Here is a 19088-nt window from a genome sequence, read left to right as displayed (position 1 = left end):
GGTTCAAGCTTGGGATCAGTGAGGCCAGCCTGGCACTGTGACGTAGCACAGTGGTAAACATAAACAGACAACGTTTTTCTACAGGCTCTACCTAATGGGTTAGCTAACTAGCTAGCTAGGATATTGACTTAGCTAGCTACATTTCAGCTGACACACACCTGTAAGACATCCGTCTCCTCCTGTGATCCTTCCACCGCAACATCAAGTCCTGGAATAAATTTGCTTTGTGTGATTCAGAAATTAATCTAATCAGAATATGATATTTAAAAATGTTCAAAAAACACTTTTCCATTGACTTGAAATAATATGTGCAACATCAAATAATATAGCTATACAAAATGTCACTGGAAACTAAATATTTGATTAAAATGATAAACAGCTATCCTTATCTCTTAAACATCTGGGTGATGTTTCCATTGTGAGAAAGGGAGATGACAATATCAAACAACTTGTTTAATTTTATTCTCCTAATTACACGTTCCATATGTACTCTCAGTTGTGCTTCAGTAACCTAGTATGCAGGCATCTGATTCTGCTTTGACAGAAATGGTGAGCAGTAGACTTCGCACTTAACACAACCAGTAATGCGGAATCCCTTGTTAACCATAACTTCCCTTTCTTCAGTGAGCGACATGTCCAACCCTGACTGTTTGAATAACTCTCACTCACTGACAAAGTGACAAATGTCACCACACCGTTATAGTGCGGTGAGATTTGTATATGGAGTATATTTCACAATGTAGGAGTGGTGATGGCATCTGACACCAGAGCTCAGTGTAGTCCAAGATTATGTCAGTGTCAGGAAAGTCTTGGAATTCTTTAGGGAGGTTGATTCTCCCGTTCCTCTGGTAACAACCTTATATACTCAGATCCAAAAAGTGTGTATAGGTAGTTTGTTTATGTCAAAATAATTTGACTATCTGAAAGGATGGATGCTAAAGCGGTGTCCCAAGTCTCTCTCGTTTAAACAACCAGAGAAGTGGATGAGGAAAAGGAAAAATTCCTGTCTCATCTACAGCATTTATATCGTCTAGTCATTTATTCAACTATTAAAACGCTGTTAAAACATGAAAATCTGTACAGCTGCATTCATCAGTTCCAGTCTTGGAGGACTAGTGTCCAGTACAGCTACTGATTGCTCAATTGTGTGTTTGAGCAAGGAAATCAGTAGCTGTGCTGGATACTGACTCTCCAGACAGCCAAGGCTGAAATGGATGAACTGTGATACAGTGAATAAAGTATGACCTACCCCTGGCAGCTGTGAATTGGTCACCTCTTGTTTTTCTTTGTGGCAGCTTTGCTGCGCAAAAATGCCACCAAAATGCCATTAAGTGGTCATAGCTTGGAAATCTGTGGTCAAACATGTTATATTATCCTTTTCAGCAGCAAATTGGTTATCAAAGTGTCGATGCATTGCGTCTATCGTAGTGTTTACTACACATTACCTGGTGTAAAATCGAATAACCTTGTCGGAGCCAGCAGACCAGTGGTCAGTGGACGTGTAGTTCCTGTAGCTTATTTCTCAGCTGCTCTACTTCACCATCTTTGCACTTCACATGTGATCCTCTGGTCTGTAACCACTGGGGGAACACAGCATGCTACGTCTTTTGAGGATCGCCTGCCTGCTGGCCTGCCGCTGACGGACATGACCATTACCTCTGATGACATTACACTGGAGAATCAGTTTGGGTAAATATTTCATATTATTGTTAAAATACTTCAGAACAGATTTAAAAATCAGAACAAATGAAGACCACAGGAATAGGGGTCAAAGAGTGTAGATCGGAGTCAGTGAGAGTTACGGTGTGTGTGTGTGTGTGTGTGTGTGTGTGTGTGTGTGTGTGTGTGTGTGTGTGTGTGTGTGTGTGTGTGTATATATATATATATATATACACAGTATATATGGTTGCATTCAGTTTCCTCTAAACCCATGTAGGTTTATTATGTATTGTAAATGTTAAAAATCTGTGTTTTAGGTCAGAAATATTTATTTAGACTTTTTCAAAGTGATGCCCACTTTATTCAAGCTGAAAGGGTTGGAGTTGTGAGATATATATATATAAATACTCTGAAATGTTTTATAGACATTTATATAGAGCAGCAGCACGCGATTAAATTAACAATCTTTAATTTAATATACAAAAGGGTGTTCGCGTGCTTTCTATTCTACTTCCACACATACTAATATTTCTATATGCTTCTTAAAAATACAAATTTCTAGTGTTATGGAAAGATGGATATGTGTGTGAGAGTGTATGTGTTCCAGGTTCACTGCCAAGTTTTACCCCCATTTGAGACTCCACCCCATTCCTCGCTGGTTTTTCAAGCCAACTGCTCCTGCTATTTAATGGCGTCCCTCCCACAAGAGAGAAAAAAAAAGAGGAAGATGGAGAGGCAGTTTTGTTGGTTTGCATTTGTTGGTTTGTTTGGTTGGTGGTGGGCATGTTGTATGACTTTTTTGTGCATGACCTTGTTTTCCCAATTTTTGGCCTACATTCTTTGGCTTCGCCCCTCCTGCTTCGGTTGCTGGTGTGTGTATGTGTGTACATATAGATATTGTATAAAGAGTGTAAATATCATTTTGTTTGGTACTTTGGCATTGGATATTGGTGGTAGGGAGTGACTGCCATTTTTGTTGGCTGTGGGTTTTGCCTCTGTTTATGTGTCAGGAAGTTAGAAAGTCTTGTATGTTTCTTTTGTTGTTAGGATTATTTAGTGTATACTTTTTTTTCATTAGTATGGGTTTTGTTTATTATTTTGGCCTGCGTCACTCCTGAAGACATTGCACCAGTAAGATTGTTTGTAAATAATGTCCTCTGTGAAATACACAAAAAAGAAGACTTCCATTTGTGCTTCTGTTTTGTTGCTAATTGCTTTTCACAACTTACAGTCTGTTTACATTTATTTTTCCTTGTTACAGCCTCACAGCCTAGACGGGGTCGTAACAGTAGTTTTGGTTGTGTGACACACTGTGAAAGGTGTAATGTATGTGTGTTGTTGGGGTGTGTGTTAAATGTTTTATGGCAGAGTTTATATGTAAACTAAATGGCCATTGTGTTGCATACATGCCTAAGATCACTGTGATCAGCTGGACTGTTGGCAAGAAAGAACCCAATGTTGGGTGAGCACAGGTTTCTTAATTTTACAATCACGACTAGGAAGCCAAGCAGCTAGAGCATGTCCCTGCCAGACTTCTCCAAAGTACATGTAGCACACTTCCCTTTTATAATCACACACTAGTAGCCAATAGTTTTCCACTCAGTTGTCGAATGCTAAATATTTGATTCGATCTCTAGAATATGAGATCTAACCTATATGTTCTAGTCTCAGCAGCCTCTCTAATGTATGGTTTTCCAGACAGCAGCCACTCAAATCTATTGCTTTCCCATTATGCAGCAAATCATAAATTTAATCTCTCTAGAAATTCATTAATACATAAAAATTCTAAATTTCCCACTACACCATACAAAGATATTTAAACAATTAGTGCTTCTAACTTTATAGCGACAGTTTTGGGCATCACCATTGTTTCAGAATAGAATGTCCAATAAACCTGATGGTATCCATATAGAATGGTGTATAGAATTAGTCGCCAGTGGGCATTTAGTTTCATTGCATAGCATACGGTAGGTGGCGGTCTAGCTTCATTGGCAGCAATCAGCCATTGTAACTACAGAAGAAGGTTAATAAATCCTGTTAAATTTTCTCTTCGAGTGTTTATTGGTATGCTAGTGTTTGAAAGTGTTTCGAAGACAACTGTGGCCATCAGTTAAGCTACGCGTCGGATAATGACACAAGCAGAGAGAGAACAAGAAAATGAAAAAGACAAAGACAAAGAACGAGAAAAAGATAAAGAAAAAGAGCAACGCGGAGTAAAGAGACCGATTGTTCCTCCTGCTATTCCAGAACCTTTGCAAGAGGTAGGACAGCTACCCTACCCAGCTAAAGTAGTTAACTTAGACTCATTCATCCAGTTAGATAGCTTAAGATAGCTTGCTTCCCTACCAGTCTACATAGAGATAACTAACGCTAGCTTGTTAGCTAACTGGATGATTACATTTACACGTAAATGTGATGATTCAGTCTAACCTAGGTTAGTTAGCTAGTACAGTAGCTGGCTGCGTTGGCTTGAAAAGTGCTTACGAGTTGAATTCTGATTGACGGTCATGTCTGTTTAAAAGTAAGTTGTCTGCAATCTGCTTTGGCTTGGTGTTTTGTAAATGCAGACTGGCAGTTCACTGCCAGCTTGCATCTTGGCTAGCTAACGCTAGTTAGGTTAGCTAGCTAGCTAAGTGGCCAATCTATACGTGTGTGTGTATAAAACAATTATGTTACTAACTTACCTTGCTGAATTGTATAGGTAATACTAACTTTGAGGAATACAGGTAACTAGCATTGCTATTTTTATTAACTTAATGTTGTTTTCTAAGATTGGTGGCTAGCTAACCTTAATACATATATAGAAAAAGTTAATATGGTTATGTTGGGAAGCTAGCTGTTGGCTAGTTAACGTTATTTTCAGGAGTTGTAATCTCCCGTATGTTGTCAAACGTTACTACGTGCTAATGGACTGTTGTCTACTACTCTGTCAGCAAATTCAGACCAACTTCATTGTTGTAATCAATCCTGGATCACAAACTCTCCGCATCGGCCGAGCTACAGACACACTGCCCATCAGTGTTCCCCATGTCATTTCCCGTAGACATAAACAACCCGGTCAGTCGCGATATGAAGATCCTTGGCTGTTACGAGAAGGGCTAAACGTAAGTTGGAATACCTCTGTGTTATTAGCTTCCTTTCCTTTCCTTCTCGTGCATTAAATCATTCATAGGCTGCTTAAGAAACACTTACGTTATCTGAAATTTTAATCAGAAACTGAAATGTGTACAGTATGGCTCTGGGCTCCTTTTTTTTCTTTAGAGACCGGAGAGTAATGAGCAAAGGCAAAACGGTCTAAAAATGGTGGACCAGGCCATCTGGTCCAAGAAAATGTCCAGTGGTGCCAGAAGAACTCCAGTTTCTGCTGAACAAGTACATTCTCTCTCTAGTCAATAGAATGCATATCAGTAGATTTGAGGTGAATTGCTAATGGGGAAACATGTCTGTTTGTTGACAGGCTAGAGTGTACAACCGGCAGATCCGACCAGCCATTTTGGACCCTAACTCAAGACTGAAATGGACACACACAGCTCATCAACCAGAGTACTTGGTAGGAGAAGAGGTGAGAAGAGTATAATTGGTATTAAGAGTCATTAACTCCTATTCATGGCTGTCATAAGCATGGTGGCATTTTCTCACATTGTGACATGCATTGTGTAACAGGGTTTTGATTAAGCTTTTACTATATGCTTTTTATTACTAGCAATTGAATAATGAAAGAATGTTTCAAGGACTAAAATCTAGGAAGTCAAGAGGATACCGCTTCTGTAATCTTAAGGACTTGCAGCCCACCACTTCTCCTCCTCTATCATTTTCAATAATTTTCCTCATCCTTTTTTTGGCCATTTCCCTGCAGGCATTAAATGTAAACCCCACAGACTCATATAGTATCCACTGGCCTATCTGCAGAGGTCAGCTGAATGTCCACAGTAGGCCTGGTGGGTCACTGACTGCTATACTAGAAGACTTGGAGACCATCTGGTCCCATGCCATTCAGAAGCTTCTAGAAATCCCTCTCAAAGACCTGAAGGTATGACCCCAGTAACACATGGTACTGTTCCAGTAGTTGATTAGCTGATGGGCATGATTTGATTTTGTGCTCTTCTGATTGGCTTTCAGTATTACAGGTGCATTCTACTGATCCCAGACATCTATAATAGACAGCATGTGAAAGAGGTGGTCAATATGGTCCTCCTTAAAATGGGCTTTTCAGGTAAGAGATCCATTGTTATCGGGACGTTTCTCCACTTGGACCTTGGCAGAATGATATGCATAATCTGAAAGTTAATTATTGTAAATGAGCTAGTTTCACAATGTGCTACAAAAAAGCAGTTTTCTTGAGTGTCTCTCGCGTTCTCTCTCTTGCACTCTCTAGCTATTGTGGTACACCAAGAGTCAGTATGTGCTACCTTTGGCAGTGGTTTGAGCAGTGCATGTGTGGTAGATGTGGGGGATCAGAAGACCAGCCTGTGTTGTGTGGAAGATGGTGTATCCCACCGTAACTCTAGGTAAGTGAAAGATGGAGAAATGTGGGTTTTTTTTTGTGAAGACAGACAAGGGAAGATTATGGCACATCTGGATGTAAAATGTGCAAGAATAGTTTTTGTATGGCTGAGTGAAATAGCAATAGTATCTCAGATGGTAAGATAATGTTTGGGTTATAAAGATTTGAAGTCCTTTCAATAACATGGGTTGAAAGGCAGGGGGCACGCTTTCCTTTGCAGACTGACATTCTGATTCAGTCAGAAATGCATTTGGCAACAGTAGAGTAATTACTGTTATTACAGTAATACTGTTTGGAGTCTTCACTGTAACAACACACGTTTTGTTAAAGAAACTTATAAAAGACTGAAGACCTAATGAAATTCTAACTGCTTTTGGGATAACGATTTTCCATGAATAAAATTAGTAAATATTCCTGCTTGTTCTCATTTTTACATGACCCTTTGTACATAATGGCAAAAACCAAAGAGCAGTTATTGAATTTAGTATGGCTTAATTTCACTGTTCAATTCAGTGTAGTTGCTTTTATCTGCCTAATGTTAGTCATTGACCAGTTTGCCACATTTGTTGCCATTTCACTACAAATGAACCAGCACATCTACCATGTTTGGTGTGCAGATTACTCTGAGGAAGCTGTTATGTTCTATATGCAGTACTGCGTGCTTTGCTACCTGCAGGCTGTGTCTCGCGTATGGTGGCTCTGATGTGACGCGGTTCTTCTTTTGGCTGATGCAACGAGCAGGCTTTCCCTACAGAGAGTGTCAGCTGACCAGCCGACTTGACTGCATGCTATTGCAGCAGCTTAAAGAGACCTTTTGCCATCTTGACCAGGTATGGGCGTGCCAACGTGTCCTAGTCTCATAGCTCTGAAAGGGGTTCTGAAATCTTAAAGAACCTCTCCTCCGCAGGACATTTGTGGACTTCAAGACCATGAGTTTCGCACACGTTTCCCAGAATGCCCAGTGTTCTTGTACCAGTTGCGGTTAGGTGACGAGAAATTGCAGGTAAGGAATTGCTCAGGTGTTTGGGTCTGTCCTGAGAACCCAACTGGCATTCCCTGTGCATATATGCTATAGAAGTTCTCTGACGTGCATAAGATCAGCTTCCACCCTGGAATGTGTAGGTTTAGTAGTTTGTTGTAATGGGTGCATCAGCTAATTTTAGTTCCCTATAGTTCAGTGCATGTGGGGGGTGGGGGTTAATACTCTGTTTACTTATATCCTGCTTGCTTACAACCAGTAATGGAAATAGTTGAGAGTCAAGGTTTAATGTGTGGAAAACTTTTAATAAATTTCTGCCTTCAAATGATTCTATTGCATAGCCCAGCATAAGTCATGTGAATATGTATAGCTAACTAAAACAACTGCTTTGTCAGTGGTTTACTGCTAGTGTATTTATGGTTTATCCTTGTAAATGTGCGACAGAGATTGGATACTTTTATAAGGAATTGATTCTGCAATATACAAAACTTTGTTCTTCTCTCTGATTAGTGAAGACTTTAAGCATATATTATGTGATGTGATATGAAGAGATGAAATTCACGTCAGTTGAAGATATTGGATTTATATATATTACACATTGCAATTGGTTGGATAATACAATGAGGCAATACACATCATGCTGTAAATAACAAAAATGCAGCATAGACAATGCTACCTGAATGTTGCCTGATAGTATATTGAGAGAGCGAGAGAAAGAAAAGCCTCTGGAAAGAATTCCCTAAACTTAACTCGGTCTTCAAGTTGTCCCAGCTCCACTCCACATCCTCTACCATCCAGGGCCAGACTTCATTCAGTCTTATCGACCCAGAACAGTGTTTGCCACCACTGACCAAACAAACCTAATACTGGTTTACCTAATACCAGTAAATACTGGTATCTGCCACTCCAGGGCAACAGGCGCAGGAACCTGTACCTGGTACAAGGTTGATCTACAGTCCTGAATGGCAATTAACTGTTTGTGCCAGGCTAGCACCAAAGTCTGCTTTTTTGCACAACCATCCTTCTTTCTGTGAAACCACAGACGTGCACTGCAGTGCATGCTCAGGAAGTCGAGGTGCAGTCAGACAGAAAATATGAGAGCATTTGAAGTGGTTGTTTTTAATGCTGGGCTACACAGTACCATTTACTTTTTAAGATCTTAATCTGTCATTAGCTAGATAACTACATAAAATCTTATCCTGACAGACTTGTGAACCAGCTCAATCAGTTCACTGAAAGAATTGTTTCTGAAAGAATGGTTTTGGAGATTACTATTAAACATAAGAAACAGATGTTAAGGCAGATATTCTCCTAACATTGCTAAAGGCTAAAAATAAATGTAATATTTATCTATAGCCACTAGCCAGTATAATAGGATATAGAGCAAAACTGACTAGTTCTTTGTTATACTTGCAATGTTCATAGCATTCTAGCTCATCTCTCTCTCTCTCTCTCTCTCTCTCTCTCTCTCATTCATATATATATATAAAAATTTTCACCCAAAAAAAAAAAAAAAAAAAAAGGCACGCTGTGTTCAAGAAACCAGTATGCATATATCACAGAAGTGTGAATTGTGGCAAACTAACCTCTTCAGATCCTGCACAAGGATTTCCCCAGATTTTTAAATACACTGGCAAAGTTCACATGCCCTCTCTTTGTTATAAGTCTATGTGTAGCATGCAGGCACCATTACTGGATTAGTTTGGCAAACCCAATTTGAACAGTTTTTGTAAAAGTGCCAATATATGACAAGACATGTCCAAATTCTGTATCTTTATACTGCAGCTGAAAGGCCAGTGTGGCTGAAAGGTAAGCATTTTGCTCTAGGAAAACCAAAATCGCAATCATGCCATGCTGTTCCTTAAAGTTCTGTTTTTCTTGTACGTGTCCCACTTCTTTCCACCTTCTGACCTTCTTCATAATAGGCGCCTATGGCTCTGTTCTACCCTGCGGCTTTTGGAATCGTGGGGCAGAAGATGACCACTCTGCAGCACCGCTCTCACGGAGACCCAGAGGACCCTCATGATGAGCACTACCTACTGAGTACCCAGAGCAAACAAGACCAGGTGCATCTTCTTGATACTGCCCAGATGGAAGCTGACCATCATGTTTTCTATCCCTCTTAGTTTTATTGGCATACATTTGAAATTTGTCAAAGAAAAGCAAAAACGCAGCGATTTGATTGATTAATTCCTTCATCAGTCTTCCAAAGCCACTGAACGGAAGAATCTTTCTAAGCCCTCTGGCTTCGAGGGTGAAAGCAGCAGCAGTCAAGGAGGTGACCAGGTAGAAAGAGGAAACCATGGCCAAGAAGTGGAGTTGGGTCATGCACCAGGGGAGTGTCTGGTGGGTGGGGCAGATCCAGAAGACACGCCCTCTGTTCTTTTGTCCAGAAAGTCTGCAGTATCCCAGTTTGAGGGCAAAGCACTTGGACTGGACAAGGCTATCCTGCACAGCATAGACTGTTGTGGTAAAAACAAAGTTTTCTCTTGCTGCTGTTTCTTCCCTAGACATGTCAATATAGTGATCTGTAAGTCTGCATCTCTGAAGATCACACAATACTGAATAGATTTAGAGCATGTCTAAGATGTCGCTTGAAAATTTTGACAATAGTTTAGCTGTTCATTTATCTGTCTGTATGTCGTCACCAACAACAGCAGCTTGCTAGTGAGGCGCACATCTCACATAGTGGTATGCCTGAATGCTGGCAAGAGGTTAGAACTGTGAGCGTTGCTCATTTGTCTCATGGGCGTTTGTTGCAGCATCAGACGAGACGAAGCGGAAGATGTACAGCTCGATCCTGGTCGTGGGAGGCGGGCTCCTTTTCCACGGGGCACAGGAGTTCTTGCAGCAGCGCCTGCTCAATAAGATGCCTCCATCATTCCGGCGTCTTGTTGAGAACGTGGAAGTCATCACACGGCCAAAGGTATTTGCACAGAAGCATGTGTAGCATTATTTCTCATAAGACAGCATTATACCTAACACTCATTAGATAGTTAGATGGATAAAACTTCAAGAGCGGTAAATTTAGCAGTGACTAAATTTGCAAGGAAACTGTTAAATATTTTGCTGTCTCTTCACTAATTGTAAACCATATTTTGAATTGTATGCATTTGCAGCTTCCTTTGACCTTTTCTCTCAGTGAGCTGTCTAGTCAACCACTTCTAATTTGGGAGGGGGACCATTTTCTATACATAAGGGACACTGTTGAGTTCATATGAGAGACAGGTGGCTGTGGTTGTTTGCAATGCAATACAGTATAATTATAGAGATAAATGGCAGTTGAAATTTCTTTCTAAATTCCATTGACACTAAATTTCATTGACACATTGGGGACTGAGAAAGGTGTGATTAATAAGTGTTACTTTAGTTATAATCAGCGTGTGTAGGTGTTGCATGTATATTTGAATATAAACACTCATGAAATTCATCTATGTATTAGTACACCCTCACTGATGATTATTTAGCATCTTCATCTATACTTCAGTCAGTGTGGATGAACATTGAATAGACATGCTGTACTTTGACATTGCTCATTTCTTGAAACAGACTCATCAGCTGAAATGTACAAGCACCCTTAATTTTCTATACATTCAGCAATGCAATGCAATTTGTAATTGACTGGTTTGTATGTGGAACTTCCTACATAAGTCAGCATCTGACAGCACGTAATGTAATTTAAGGAGAGTAACATTTCATAAGGCACTGTTACACAAGTATGGGTTACAGTAAGGACAGCAGCATAGCACAGAATAGCACACCCTATGTCGATTGGCGAAGTCCAGCAGGAACTGACCCCGATGCCCCACTACAGGACATGGACCCTCAGGTGACTGCGTGGAAGGGTGGGGCAGTGCTGGCATGTCTGGACACCACCCAGGAGCTGTGGATCCACCAGCGGGAGTGGCAACGATTTGGTGCACGTATGCTCCGTGAACGAGCAGCCTTTGTCTGGTGAGGTGTGTGTGTGTGTGTGTGTGTGTGTGTGTGTGTGAGAGAGAGGGATGCTTTACACCAAGCATGTGTGTCTAAAATTCTCAATTTCACTGAGAGAGCGCTCTACGTCCCTGTATAGCAGCTGTACATATTTGTTTTGTTTTTTTTTAAAACTGGACATGTTTTGTTTTTTTAAATGGAGTACTAGTATTAAAAACTGGAATAAGCAATGGTGTGTGAGCTTACTTTTAAATAAAAAATACAGTATTCAAGAATGGGAATGAGTCAGTTTAATTTGGTAATTGAGTAACTGGCCCCCAGATCAGAGGGAGAGGAAGCATGGCTTTGTTTAAAGGGTCCCCATCATGGAAAAATACATTTTCCTTACTTTACTGAAAAAGTATTTTGAAGTAATATGTAAATATTGTTACCATTCACTCCCCCAGACCATACAGTCCACATATGGAATCTAAGCTGCAAAAACACTGTTTTGCAATCACTGTTTCTTTGATGTCATGAGAAACTAACTTGCATATTTAGCCCCACTCATTTACATTGTCAGGTGTTTCTCAGCTCTGAGTTCAGAATAGACCTTGTGTGTCCATCTTCAATAGGTTGTTTGTTACTGCACCTTTTAATTCTAAGGCATAAAGCAAGGTAAAATGGTGATGTATAAATTGTTTTTGGAACATAATGCCACACAAATGGACACCATGGAAAAATATAAAAGAAACGTATAGTATTTGTGCTCTTTTAAAGCTTATTCTCCACATCTGTGAGACGAACCTTCTCCTCCTTTGAGCAGTCCATACGACTCCTGTCCAGGTTCAGCAAGGCCTCCCTAAACTTCCTGGAGGCTTCTTGGCAGGGGATTGGCTGAAACCTGCAGCCCAGGCTCGACCACTTCTCCCCATGCCTGCAGGCCAGTTCATAATGGAGCTTCTCCAGGTCTCTGGGCAGACTGAAGGCCCTGCAGCTTTGGAGCGCCACTGGGACAGTGGGGGGGTCCCCCGCCTGGCCCAGGTGCACCACCCAGAACTTGCTGCAGAGCTGGGGGTCATAGGCATCCATCATAACCAGATTCAGAGCCAGGGAGTAAAGTTCGTGGGCTGAAGCTGGGACTGTGTAATTGGCTAGGACTGGGTTGGGATTTAGACAGCCTGCAAAGAAACATGGTAGCTGTTTAGTATGAGCTGGATATACTAGCCTTTATTATTGAATATTGATGTTTATTGTATATTGTTTAATTTCAAAAGAACTATTAAGGTCAATTGTTACATATTGTATTGATCAAAATGAATGCAAAGTGCAGTATATTGGAAACATGAGAATCCTACCTGGAGCCAAGTGATTAAGTATTACATATTTGCAGCTCTTAAGTAAATACAGCTATTAAGCTTGACATCTATGATATTTACTGTCACAGCATTTTAATGACAAATTTGTCACCATTTGGATAAGTGAGACTAGTCATAGATACATAGAACACAGCTAAAACTGTATTGTATGGCATAGGCTCACTGGTAATGAGTTCCAGTAAACCTAAACCTTTGACAAAGGACAAGAATCAACAAGAGGCAGGGATCAGCTGAGCACCACCGAAACAGCTGGAGAACAATGTGCATATATGCATGATACGGACTGTTCACAGTAAAACGATGCATAACGTTACCATTGGTGCCGATACCAGTGTCGGTGCATCCAGGCGGAAAGATGACGAGCACTTTGTCGGCACGATCGATCTGGGAGGTGAGCCAGCGGAGCATCCCCTGCTCTGCCAGACTGCCCCTCTGCCACATGTCGATGCATATCTCAAGCTCCTTGTGGCTATGCAAGAAGTCAGCCAGGGCCATCACAGCACACTGGAACATGGCGTCTATGGGTGGGTACACCACCAGCACTCCCATCAGTCCTGTGGAGGTGGAGCTAAGGCTGGGCTTTGAGAAGCCCCGTCCCATGCACAGTCTACAAAACTGCCCTAGAGGAAGATTAATATGAAGGAGCAAGCTGAGCGGAAGAAGTTTGGATTATACTGGTTGCATGTGACCATATCTTTCATAAAAGAAACTGTTTACACGATTATCCTCAACTGGGGAGAATAACAGTTCTATATAAATGGGCTTTTTTTTTTTTTCTTTTTTTTTTACTTACAGAAGCAGATAAACACCAAAGGAACAGCCAACACACATCCAGCAACAATTATCAGTACAGGCATTTCATGTTTGTTTGGTTCTGAGGAAGATGGAAAGACATTATGGACTCACTTATGACTTATGGCAGCTAAAATATGCATCAGTTCATTTAGATGTATGGCATTTGACAGACATTCTTATCCAAAGCAACTTACATATTTCTCAGTATGACAGGATGTGTGCACCTTGACAATTGAACCTATGATCTTGATGTCACGAGCACCATGCTCTACCTCTTCAATGTGCTAGTTTATTATTGTTACACTATACTACATAAAACAAACAATTGTAGGGAACACAATTGTGGATGGGGCAACAAAAGAAAAACAATTACGAAGAGACATAGTTGTTTAAAGATACAGTATATGAACTTTCTTTTGGTGCTTATTGGAGGTATCCAAATATATTAAGTGATTGTGTATTAGACAAAGGAAAAATAATGTATTAAGTTACGCACCTTCACAGTCTACTTTACACTTGACTGTATCACATACTGGTTCGCAATGTTCAAAGTTTGGAGAAATCTGTAATATATTAAGATCATATGATTTATTAGTTGATTGTTGAACTTTATATGTGTGGTTTTATAAAAAAAAAAAAAAAAGGTTACAATTGGTTTTTATGTCTGGATTTGGTAGTTTCATGGAGATACCAAGTGTGGTGAGTCAGATTAGCAATAAATAACAGGTCACTAAACATTTTATCTCTGCCTTTTTTTATTGGCTAGATGAAAATTACCTTTTTCACTGGTGACTAAGGCTACGTTCACGTTACCAAGCTAATGTCACTAAAATTTGGGGTGTTTTTTGTTTTTAGCCTTAATGTTTCACACATCTGGTTTTTTTTTTTTTCCTTTCAGGGCTGTGTCGACCCAAATCCAGACTTTTTTAAACCAAATTTAAGATATTTGTATATATGGTCCTAGATTGGATTCGATTAAGAGCCTGCAACTTGAATTCTGATCTGACAATTCTCATTCATGTGGCTTTTTGCCTATATGCATGCACTAGGACCGTTGGCAGAGGAGAGCCAAAGTTGAGACAATAGAAGGTACAAAAAAACAGCAAGCAGTAGTTGTCTGGGTTTGTGTCACCTTCTCCACCTGATTGCATAATAGCTGACAAACTGTTTGCAGACCTTCAGTGCAAAATGCAATTCATAGATGAGCTAATGTCCTGTCCAATTTGCTGGTTTTAATGTACAAATATACAAGAACATCAACAATCATCAAAACTTAAGCTTGGAGTTTCTGGATTGTCTGCAAGATGCATCCAATAAACAACTTATAGGGTCATGGCTCGTTAAACACAAAGGTAAAAATAAGAAATGTACACACCCATATTTCAAGATTTTCACATGGCCCAGAATATTTCAGTTTTCGTTTAACGGTTGTAATTTTTTTACCCTGTGAAAAAGAAAAAAAACCAACAGCAACTGATCGTAAAAATAAATGCAAAACAATGTCTTCAGAGAAACATTTTCCAAATAACACTGTCCCAATACTGTGATGTAAAGTGATTCAGCTGCATGAAATCTGGTTCTCAGTTACAAAATGTGCATAACATACCGTTACCACTTTGGAGATGTTAAGTATATTTGTTCCTCGTAGCAGTCTGATCTCATAATAATTTGAGTCTGAATGAGATTTGAAGGTCACCTCTACTTCATCCTCCTCTCTGACTGCACTAATGTTCCACAGCTCTGATGAAACAGACTTCATAGTTAATAAATTCCACAAATTATGCCATGAATATGACAAACACAGGACTATAAATAAACATGTACACAATATAGCTTCTCTACAGATATATGGTTTCATGTGGCATATTTAACAGCTGCCTCTATTTGTCTCACCAAACTATTAGAAAGAGTACACTATACAAATGGATCACTTCTGATTGGACATTGTACCTAACAAATTGTAGTGGCATAGTAGTGGGTTTTGAGCTGGTAATTTAATCAGGCACATGAGTGGTACTAGAGTTTTTACATGTGAAGTGTAACTACTAGGTTGAGTGGTCCGCCACACACATTGTGCATAGCCTATGAAAACTGTATGAAACAATTTAGTTTCTATTTACCATTGTTTAATTGCCGTAGACATATTGAATAATTCTTCATCTGTTCATCATCACATCCTATAGAGAAAAAAAAACACATTTGGAAAACATTTAATAATAATAAGTGATAAAAAACGAGAGATCATGCATATTTATTTTAATTGTGATTTTGAAACCAACCAGGTGCTTGAACTGCTTTTGATTTTAATTTCTGGCCTGATGCATTAATAGGTGGAGTGGGGAGGTTATAGGCTGTCACTGAGTAAATGCCATTAGGTTCAGTATGGATGTCAGTGATTGTAAAATGGAACCAAAGCTGTAAAATAATGAATAACGCAAGACAACAATGGATCAATAGATCAGACAGTTGGTATAGCCCTGAATACAGTACATCATTTATTATTTCTAAACAAGGATTTCATTCATTTTAGTATTGGTATGCTTTTGATATGCTTTAACTAGTGTTCTTGGAAAGAATCATTAAGGGAAATGGAATCAACAGTCACAACTAATGATCTGCTGTGCAAGATAATGGTATGTAATGTCCTTCAGACTGGCTTAATGTAAATATGTTAAAAAGCATACTTGTTTTGATTAAATAAAGTGCCTTGTTTAAAAATTCTAAGTTCCACTGTAATTATGCTATCTGCCCAGGCTAATATTTCTAACATTATAATTCATGCTTTCGGTTTTGACTAAAAATGTAATATTTTAACAAACTAGCAATAAAGAGCTTACCTGCTCTAAACCAGTATAGTTGGCCTGTTTTGAAGTAAATGGAGGATCGTATTGACATTTGTAACTTAGTTGGACTGGTGGCGAGGTCTGCATATTCAGCTCGATCCATGTGCCATGAATACTGTGAATACTTCCTACAAAGGCAACGATGACAAATGAGGTGGTTCTCTCTGGCTTCCATTTAATGGCATTTCCCAACATTGTTTCTCTTATATTTATGAGACTCGGGGACTTTCATAGCCCAACACAACCAACATGAGCCTACGTATTAGATAAGCTTAGCACACAACCCTGCCCTCTGCTCAGAGAGCTGCTAAATTCCACAGTGTCTGCACCCATTTACTTTTGCATCTTCCAACATTTGTCTCGTTCATTCTTTCTATTTTCCATGACTTGGGCCAAATAAAACTAAAACATCTGACCTCTAAAGTAGGGTAGGCAATCTTATATCCACAATTTTATCCAGGGCTGGTGTGGCCACAAAGTTTAATTCCAGTGACGCTTGAGTACACCAAATACAACTAATCAGTTGTTTAAAGGCCAACTGACTAAACAAATGGAAGATGTTAGATTTTTGTTCTAACCACGATTTTTGTTCTGAGCGCTGTTTTGCAGCTTCTTATAATGGTAAAAGAGAATGTTCAATTTTCCAAAACGAATCATTGGGTGCATATAAAATATTCCTCGAGCTACAGTTTTAAAGTGTCAGGTTTTCAGGTAAGGGCATCCTGGATGTTTTGATGAACTTTTAGAAAGACAGATTAACTTCTCCTTTATTGTAGATTTGAGTAACAGGAACTTAAAATGAATCAGTCACACACATGAGCTCAAAAGCAGGTCAGTCCATAGGAATAGCTCTCCCTTCTAATCTCATCTACTTGAACAGGAAGTTACCTCTTAACTCAGTGTCAGATCTCCTTTTATATGTGCACATACAGCATGTGTACGTTTGCACTTATGCAGAAGCAGATGCAGATTTAAGATTTATTTAATTTAATTTAAAGCATCTGGGATCCTGAAAAAATAACCATTATGCTAGACATATTTTTCACATGTTTACACATGGAAAATAACAGATGAAAATCACTTTTAGTTATTCATGTTTAAATATTGATCAAATATTAATGAAATCACAGTACTCACCATCAATATTGATAGCCCAACTTACATTCAGGGAAGGAGAAGCAGGTGGTCTATTTTCAAAGATAAGTTTGACACCAAGATCATGAAGTTCTGAAGGATTGGACTGGTGAACTTGAAACCACTCTTTAGGTATTAGCTCTTTAAAAAATAGCATATTTATAAAAAATATTACGTTTCGTACACATATGACCTGATCTAAATGCACTGGCATCATGTATTTCATGATAAATTGCTATATTGTTATATGGAGGCATCCATTAGAAAGTCCTACTGTCTACCTAGTTCAGTGGTTAAGATGCTTGTCTTATGATTGGAAGATTGCCAGTTTAAGCCCCACCACTGCGAGGTTGCCACTGTTGGCCCCCTGAGTGACGCGCTTAACCCTCACTTGCTCAAGTTGTGTTCACCCAGAATTGTAAGTTGCTTTGGATAAAAGCGTCAGCTGAACGCCGTAATTAAATAAAGCAAGACTGAAGTTTGCTGGTGATCACCAAGACAAACAACTAGTCTTTTAAAGGAGTGTTGTCAGATGAAACAAAAATGGAGCTGTTTGGCCATAACAAGCCACGCTGTTTATTAAGGAAAAAAGGTGAGGCTTTTAAATCAAAGAAAACCATCACAGCTGTGAAGCATGAGTTACGCAGCATCATACTGTCAGGGTATTTTGCTGCAAAAGGGATGGGTGCTCTTCAGAAAATAAATTTAATTGTGAGAGTAAATACTGAAGAAACACTTCAACACATTTGACAGGAAGTTAAAACTTGGTTGCAACTGGGTCTTCCAGCAGAACAATAATCATTTATATTCCTCCAAAGTTGCTGCGAAATGACTTAAAGACAACAATGTAAAAGTATCGGACATGCCATCACACAGTCACGCTAATGATTGGCTGAATAGTGCAAAAAGGTTTGTGGACTGAATTGTGAAAGTGTATTTTGGTCAAGGATGCCTAAAAACCTGACTGTTACAACAATTCTGTCTGAAGAAATGAGCAAACATTTTAGAAAAGTATTATTAGAAACATTTGGAAGGACGACACAAGTTTTTAGTTCAAGTTAAAAGGCAATGCCACCAAATATTATTGATGTATATAAACATTTGACCTGCTGAAAATGAGAGTAAATAAAACCTCTTGGCCATTTTTCTGAAATGATCTCTTACAGAAATAAAGTACATATCCTAACTGACTAATACAGGGAATGTATGGCAAAATATAGAGATTGAAAGTCTTTAATGTAGGTGTAAAACTTTTTGTCTCAGCTATATGCAAGTCTGTTTATAAATCTGTAAAAAACTTGTCCTGTGATTAAAATAGGTTGCTAATTTTTATAACAGGACAACAGAAAATGAACATGAATTATTTAGAGACATGGAATAGTTACTTGAAGCCACTGTTCGAAATATCTAGTTCCATAAGCTAGACTTTACGAACTGAACAAAGGGGAATATAACTTACCATATTTTCTGATACATGTCACAGACTGTGTAAAACAAATTAGGATAAATCAAACACTTTAAACAGAAACAGCATAAACGTACGTTACTTAAACAGCGTAAACATCGTTACTTACTATATTAAGAGCAGGTGTGTTAGTAGCTGCAAAAGGAAAGAATAAGAGTAAGAATATGCTTAATAGGTTGAGTAGCAGTTCCATTGAATGGTGAAGAGACTCGCTCAAAAAGGTCCCGCAAAAAGAACAGGAGCGCTTGCCTGTGAAAATAAACTGGGAATTTTTGTGTCATCTAATTGTGCTGTTACATTTGGATCCGCCTACTAAAAGATTGCGTGCACGTAGTAGAGGATGAAAAACCAGAATATAACAGACAGTCTGTTCTATAGAGAAAGAGTTGCCTACAGTGTAGTGTATCAGATCCTG

The 19088-nt window shown here is 39.2% G+C and overlaps 2 protein-coding genes across 6 annotated transcripts; one reads left to right on the top strand and one right to left on the bottom strand.

Moving 5' to 3' along the window:
* The first annotated feature begins 3664 nt into the window (after positions 1 to 3664).
* On the top strand, positions 3665 to 13737 carry actr8 (actin related protein 8). Of its 4 annotated transcripts, XM_081703481.1 has the most exons (14): positions 3665 to 3920; positions 4593 to 4763; positions 4921 to 5031; positions 5117 to 5221; positions 5516 to 5689; positions 5779 to 5872; positions 6035 to 6167; positions 6840 to 6993; positions 7071 to 7166; positions 9068 to 9208; positions 9345 to 9612; positions 9905 to 10068; positions 10957 to 11096; positions 13232 to 13737. In XM_081703481.1, coding segments are annotated over exons 1-14 (1884 nt in total). In that variant the 5' UTR covers positions 3665 to 3788; the 3' UTR covers positions 13233 to 13737. The 4 variants fall into 4 exon arrangements, with proteins under 4 accessions (XP_081559607.1, XP_026870796.2, XP_081559608.1 ...); XM_027014995.3 differs by lacking the exon at positions 13232 to 13737 and having other exon boundaries at positions 10957 to 11353; XM_027014997.3 differs by lacking the exon at positions 13232 to 13737 and having other exon boundaries at positions 3784 to 3920; positions 4703 to 4763; positions 10957 to 11353.
* On the bottom strand, positions 11354 to 19085 carry il17rb (interleukin 17 receptor B). Of its 2 annotated transcripts, XM_027014999.3 has the most exons (12): positions 18783 to 19085; positions 18668 to 18692; positions 17212 to 17349; positions 16069 to 16202; positions 15511 to 15646; positions 15352 to 15408; positions 14838 to 14971; positions 14607 to 14675; positions 13728 to 13794; positions 13230 to 13310; positions 12751 to 13056; positions 11354 to 12238 (listed from the first exon to the last, which is right to left on the bottom strand). In XM_027014999.3, exons 1-12 carry the CDS (start codon positions 18864 to 18866, stop codon positions 11832 to 11834), a joined length of 1638 nt encoding a protein of 545 aa, XP_026870800.2. In that variant the 5' UTR covers positions 18867 to 19085; the 3' UTR covers positions 11354 to 11831. The 2 variants fall into 2 exon arrangements, with proteins under 2 accessions (XP_026870800.2, XP_026870801.2); XM_027015000.3 differs by lacking the exons at positions 18668 to 18692; positions 18783 to 19085 and having other exon boundaries at positions 17237 to 17348.
* Positions 19086 to 19088: the final 3 nt, after the last annotated feature.

The sequence above is a fragment of the Electrophorus electricus genome, chromosome 20 (assembly GCF_041902795.1).
Source record: "Electrophorus electricus isolate QZ-2024a chromosome 20, ASM4190279v1, whole genome shotgun sequence".
NCBI classification, from domain to species: Eukaryota; Metazoa; Chordata; class Actinopteri; order Gymnotiformes; family Gymnotidae; genus Electrophorus; species Electrophorus electricus.
Note: the sequence above shows the minus strand (reverse complement) of the source record. Positions and strands in the feature narration are given on the sequence as shown.

What these genes read in the sequence shown, in the direction of transcription:
- actr8 (XM_027014995.3), top strand. Translation starts at nt 3,789, where the DNA reads ATGACACAAGCAGAGAGAGAACAAGAAAATGAAAAAGACAAAGACAAA. An exon ending in TAGGTGACGAGAAATTGCAG is followed by an intron (nt 7,167 to 9,067) that starts GTAAGGAATTGC and finishes TCTTCATAATAG; the next exon opens with GCGCCTATGGCTCTGTTCTA. An exon ending in GCACAGCATAGACTGTTGTG is followed by an intron (nt 9,613 to 9,904) that starts GTAAAAACAAAG and finishes CGTTTGTTGCAG; the next exon opens with CATCAGACGAGACGAAGCGG.
- il17rb (XM_027014999.3), bottom strand. Translation starts at nt 18,866, where the DNA reads ATGGAACTGCTACTCAACCTATTAAGCATATTCTTACTCTTATTCTTT. An exon ending in GACATGTATCAGAAAATATG is followed by an intron (nt 17,350 to 18,667) that starts GTAAGTTATATT and finishes TATTTTTTAAAG; the next exon opens with AGCTAATACCTAAAGAGTGG. An exon ending in ACATCTCCAAAGTGGTAACG is followed by an intron (nt 14,676 to 14,837) that starts GTATGTTATGCA and finishes TCTTTTTCACAG; the next exon opens with GGTAAAAAAATTACAACCGT.